The 6,000-nt window shown below is 38.0% G+C and overlaps 2 protein-coding genes across 2 annotated transcripts in view; both read left to right on the forward strand.

Annotated features, from left to right (window-relative positions):
* The window catches only part of LOC126607741 (uncharacterized), a 59,418-nt gene extending 57,263 nt beyond the window's left edge, over positions 1 to 2,155 (forward strand). Inside the window, exons 3-5 of the mRNA XM_050275470.1 lie at positions 166 to 234; positions 943 to 1,001; positions 1,960 to 2,155. Coding sequence (XP_050131427.1) covers positions 166 to 234; positions 943 to 1,001; positions 1,960 to 2,058 — 227 coding nt within the window. The 3' untranslated portion in view covers positions 2,059 to 2,155. The remainder of the gene's footprint in view (positions 1 to 165; positions 235 to 942; positions 1,002 to 1,959) is intronic.
* Positions 2,156 to 2,676: 521 nt separating this feature from the next.
* Positions 2,677 to 6,000, forward strand: LOC126607618 (anthranilate synthase beta subunit 2, chloroplastic-like). Its single transcript, XM_050275289.1, has 8 exons — positions 2,677 to 2,873; positions 2,970 to 3,127; positions 3,644 to 3,714; positions 3,867 to 3,904; positions 4,007 to 4,117; positions 4,273 to 4,372; positions 5,018 to 5,153; positions 5,713 to 6,000. Exons 1-8 carry the CDS (start codon positions 2,756 to 2,758, stop codon positions 5,815 to 5,817), a joined length of 837 nt encoding a protein of 278 aa, XP_050131246.1. The 5' UTR covers positions 2,677 to 2,755; the 3' UTR covers positions 5,818 to 6,000.

Genomic DNA, 6,000 nt, shown 5'->3' on the forward strand with positions numbered 1-6,000 from the left:
AAGTTTGGCCGGAGCTTTCGAGGCTTTTTACGGCGAATCCCCGGCGAGTTAGGAGTCGAGGTAGGTATCAATCTCTTCGTCTCGTCAAGTACTACAACTTTCCTTTTTGTTTCACTCAATTTCGTTGAGTATTGAAGAAGTTATACTCATTTGAAAAATACCCAGTTTCCGGCGACCTCCGAGGCTTTCGAGGCAGTTTCCGGCCAAACCACGGCGAACTAGGTGTTGTTCAAGGTACCATTCTCTTTGTCTCTTCAAGGGCTACAACTTTTGTTTTTGAATCACTTGATTTCGTTGAGAAATGACAAAGTTATAGCAATTTGAAAAACGGCCGCCGGAAAAACCAGTCCGGCGACCCAAGGAAGAAGAAGGTGCGCGTGGACCCGTGCCTTCCTTGGCGCGTGGCGGCGCGTGCTACAGTAAAAAATTATTTTAAAAATATGTCGACGTCCGTGACGTCGAGTAGATCAATGTGGTATATTCATATACCTAAATTGAACACCGTATGAGAAAGTTATTGAGGATTGTTGGTTAGGTGTTCGAATAACGTTTTATAGTTTTCACATTAGGTGAAAATGTGAATTGATGATCCGACCGTTGGATCATCACCAAACTTTGATACGTTGTAATACGTAATGTTTGAGGATTATTGGAACTTACGGATTGGGAATCCGAGTTACGGATCTTCCGGAATTGGAATTGTAAGTTCATAAAATAAAATGTTAACCGTCACTTAGTTTTGGAAATTGACGGAGATCCGACCGTTGGATGGTAATGAAATTTTAGGATGTTGTCCTAGAGGTATAATGTGGACCTCTGGAAGTTATGGATTTAAAATCTGAGTGGCAGATCTTCCGGATCGATCAACGTAGTGACGTATTTTATATAAGTTATATATTCTATCGATATGAATTATGAGCCTGGATTTGATTACTATTCTAGGCGGCGATCGTCATGACGCCTTGATGTGTGGTGCTAGGGAGTTGTTGGACGAACTCCAGGTGAGTGGGCAGTTTTGTTTTCCGTATATATATATACTTGACGTTTCCCAGAAATTGAATTGAAATGAAAATATGTTTAAAATGAAATGCATATGAGTTATGTGGAAAAACGGGAAGTGAAATACCATGCATAGAATTGATATGAAAAGTATATAGAAATGTGAGTTGAAATGCCATGCATGAATTAATATATGATGCATATGTATGAATTGGTGCGGTGGACGCACAAGTAAGAATTGATTTATGATGCATATGTATGAATTGGTGCGGTGGACGCACATGTAAGAATTGATTTATGATGCATATGTATGAAATGGTGCGGTGGACGCACATGTGAGTATCAGGTGATTATTTAAATACTGTTATGATGATGTTGATGTATATTGAGCTCAAATCCTGCACCATGGTTTAGTGCTTATAGTATTCACCGCATCGCACGCTCGCCTTGGATCCAAGTAGATGCTGGTCGCACAGTCCACGCGGAGTGGGTGCGACGGGCCAGTCGAAGAGTGTTAGTGAGATTTCGACTGGTGGGTGACCTTAGATTATGTGCACAGATGATTAATGAGAAAGCACTAGAGCGTAACTTGTGTGCAGAAGGCCGGACGGGTCACAGAGGTGACTCCGGTAGAGTGATAGTGATAGATTTTGAGCTCTAGGTTCAACCGTACAGGCTATTAGAGGGCCTCCGGTTGATTACTTTCTTGCACCTGATATGATTATTGTTGATGCATCCATACTTAACTGTTGAATTAGACATGGCATGGCATGATTGATAAAGAAAAATGTTGAGATATTAAAAATGAAGTTTTGAAAATATATATGTATATTTATATGTTACATTTCTGGGAAAGTATACAGGTTTTACGGAGAGGGGTTACAACGTTTTGAGAAATGTTTGGATTTGGAAAAGAATTGTTTTACTGACCCACTCAATTTTGGTTTTGCGCCCCTCCAGGTTCAGGAATCACAAAGGTGTGGTGACTACGAGGAATTCAGCGGGGTTCTGACAGATTGGACAAAATTAGGACTCACCTTCGGGTATATCAAATTATAAATTGTATAATTAAAGCTTCCGTACTGTGCAAATGGTTACGTCACTCTCACGTGACGGCCAGCATGCCCTCCTTCGGGACGGGGTGTGTCAACATTGGTGTTGGGAGAATTCGAACTCAAGCTTAAAATTCAAGGAAAAAATGTTCTTCTCCAAAAAAGCTACAAGCCCCTTGTGAATATCATCTTTTTCAGTTTCAGCTAATCGATTTTGTCCAAATTCGTGTTTAGTCCCCTTTCTCACAATTTAAGATTCCAAGCTTGTTTAAGCATACTAAACAAGGGATTGTCTTTCATATGTAAAAGATTTGCAACTATTATGATGATATTGTTCCATTAGTTTTTTTTTTTTTTTTTTTTAAGGAAAACTAATGAAAATGACTTGAAAATTTTGAGTTTTAACAATAAGAACAAAATAAAGGGTAAAATAAATAGTGTCAGGTTTGATATTTTAGTGTAAAAATATGATTTTTTGCTAAAGTAAACAGTACCGAGATTTTTTTTGTTAAAACTCCATTTTTTTATAATCTTGTTTAATTTGAGCACTAACTGTGGTTTGTTATGTACATATCAGATGTGGATGTACTTTACTTACTCGGCTATAATCTTGTTTAATTGTTCCAAAGTTAAAAAGTCAACAAAATGCAATTGGACTGAAGAATTTCAAGCGACGCATCTCTCGCATCTCTCTCTGCCTAGCAATGGCGGCCACAGTGACCTCTCAGTCCTCTCTCATACAATCAAAACCCGCTCTCTCTTCAAAAACCCTGCAAAACCCTCGTCCTACCTCCTTTGCCGTGCCCTCCAATTCCCTTTCACGTACCTCTCCAAAACACACACACGCACACACACACTCTCTCTCTCTCTCATCTCAGTGATGTGAAATTGACACAAAGATGTGGTTTTTGTGTGCAGGACTGCAATTTGGTGTGAAATTGGGAAATGGGTTCGCCGCAAAAGCTTCAATGGCCGGCTCCGAACAGAACTCGAAGCCCCCCGTTGCCGAAAAGAGGGTCAAGAATCCCATCATTGTCATTGACAATTATGATAGCTTTACCTACAATCTCTGCCAGGTTACCAATATAACTAATTTTCTCTTCGAATTTTCCTCCTTTCATGAACAATGATGAATTGAAATTTTCGATTTTTTTATGTACATAGAGTTAGTATTTCACATCTTTTTTCTTCCACTTTGCTAGTTATTTTGTATTCATGGAGTATTCCCTTTTCGAACAGAGGAGGTTTGAGCTTCCAGAGCCAAAAATTCAATATAACAGTTGCGAAAACCATCCATTGTGACTCTTTTAGCTTTGTGACTGCTGCACTAGAGAGAAGATATGAAAAGGAGACGCCTTGATTTTCAATTTTTAATAGAATGCAACGAGATTATGTATGGTCATTCAAGGAATACTCACCGAACATGCGTTTGATTTTGAATTCATGTGCTTTAAGCACTGTAGATTTTTTAGAAGCCCTCTTCCAGGGTCAGGTGGGACTGCAGTTCGACATGATTAGTCTATCTGTCCTTTTATTTATTGGAGGTTGCAAATCAAGAAGACGTTGTACTAATACCTTTCTTTGATGCGAAGTATATGGGTGAGTTGGGATGTCTCTTTGAAGTCTATCGGAACGATGAACTAAGTGTTGATGAACTAAAAAGGTAAGTAGTTGTACTTTACCTATTTAATCACTTTTTTTCTGCTGCGTAAGCGCAATGTATTGGGTGGCGAAGCAGTAATGATATAAAGATATATTCTCTGTGACTGCGAGGAATCTGACTTTACTAACTGTTGCTTCTTTCCATTATTACAGGAAAAATCCCAGAGGAGTGCTAATCTCTCCTGGGCCAGGTCAGTTCTTCACCTTTTGGTGATGTTTCATAGGTAGATGTTTCGGAAAGGAAACAATCACTCATTATTAGATCTTGACACTAGTATTTCCTTTTTTTTTAGGCACCCCTCAAGATTCTGGAATATCGTTGCAAACTGTGTTGGAGCTAGGGCCCATTGTACCCTTATTCGGTGTATGTATGGGTTTGCAGTGCATCGGGGAGGCTTTTGGAGGTAAGTCATCTTACATATGATAAGGGCTTTTTAACAATCTTTATATTTCTGTTATGCATTTGACTACGTACTTTGATTTTCTATGGTATATTTTCATTTTACCCTTATTTATTGTGGGGCTTTATCGTAATCCACGTGGATTTCTGGTGTTGCAGGGAAAATTGTTCGTTCTCCATTTGGTGTCATGCATGGGAAGAGCTCTCCTGTATATTATAACGAGGAGGAGGAAGATAGCTTGTTTTCGGGGTTAACAAAGTATGAATTTTTCTGTCCTTTTGTGATGCCCATTTATGTTTTTGTCTTCCTAATGTAAATTTTACCCAAACTGTCAGCAAATATTAACAATCCTATTTATTATTTAACCATTTCCAAACATTGTTCACATTTTACATTTCTTTTGTTTTTTACGTTATGAATGATTGCGGTACCTTGTTGTAAACTTCTATTTGTACCTTTGTTGATCGTTTGTTAACTATAGCTCCTTGTGGCTTTCATGTAAGCAGGCTTAATGTTGCATAAAATGCATTTCAATATCAGTCATTTCTTGAATGGCAATGTTGTGCAAGCTTAGTAGCAAATGCTAAGTTGTATTTGAAATTCTTGATTATATATGTGAACCTTAATCTAAAAATCCTACTACTTTGGCCGTATATTATTTGAAAGTAACATGTAGGGGCTGGTGTTTGGTTGACGGTACCAGATATTAGGTTGGACTGGTTGCTAAAGGAAATGTTTGATTTAGTGTATGAGGTTTCTCCTGTTGTTTGTAATGTAATGAAATAATAAACTAGTATGAGAAGACCTTGCTTAGCATTAAATTGACGAAGAATATCCTTCCAAACTCTCAACCATCCTGTGCATTAACTCAAGTGACAAGTAACTTTCCTTTTGTCTTTTCAGCCCTTTCACTGCTGGCAGATATCACAGTCTTGTAATCGATAAGGACAGTTTCCCAGGTGAAGAACTGGAAATTACAGCATGGACAGAGGATGGACTGATAATGGCTGCTCGTCACAAGAAATATAAGCATCTTCAAGTATGAAACGGTTTCCTTTTTCTTTTCTCCTTTCAAACTATTATGCATAGGTAGAATGTTGTGCTATTTAGATAATACAAATTATAAGTTGCCTTGGCTACAGAAAATGCACTTCAATGCACAAGTAGTGTACCATATAAAGAAGTGAGTCATAAGATTGAGGCAGTTGCCGTGGGCGTCATTTCTGATCCTTAGATTCCTTTATTAGGTTACTGACAATGTTTTGCGTTGAAAATTTGTAGCTTTAAAAGTAAATTTTGGCGCTTATTGAATTTGAGGCAGGGATTACCATGCTGGAACCAATATTGCGTGATATAAAATCGTTAATCATGTAACGTAAAATTTGATGAAGTTGTGTCTATTCAGTTAGCTGGTACTCTTCGTTTCATTTGACATGCATTGACACACGTTACATTCATGAAACAGAAAGAAAAAAAATTGCGATGATGGATTGCAGCTGTTTTGCCTCAAACAAATTAGTTTTAATGTGATTAGCTCTTAAATTGTTGAATCTGACTTCTATGCCTCCTTTCTAACCAAATGTATTTGAAATTTGCAGGGGGTTCAGTTCCATCCTGAAAGTATCATAACTTCTGAAGGCAAGACAATTGTGCGTAACTTTATTAAATCGATAGAGAAAAAAGAGTCTGAATCTGAGAATTAGAGGTTTGGTTGATATGCAGATTCTGCACAATGTAATGTAGCATGGTGATAAGATCCACACGTATTACGAGTCAAGTTTGTTATCAACGCACTTTCTTTTACCTTGTGCACACTCTCTGTTAATCTTGACTGTTGATTTTACTTTGATTGTTCAATCTAACGACTACAAAATTAGAGGGGCGTA

This window comes from Malus sylvestris, chromosome 16 (genome assembly GCF_916048215.2).
Source record: "Malus sylvestris chromosome 16, drMalSylv7.2, whole genome shotgun sequence".
NCBI classification, from domain to species: domain Eukaryota; kingdom Viridiplantae; phylum Streptophyta; class Magnoliopsida; order Rosales; family Rosaceae; genus Malus; species Malus sylvestris.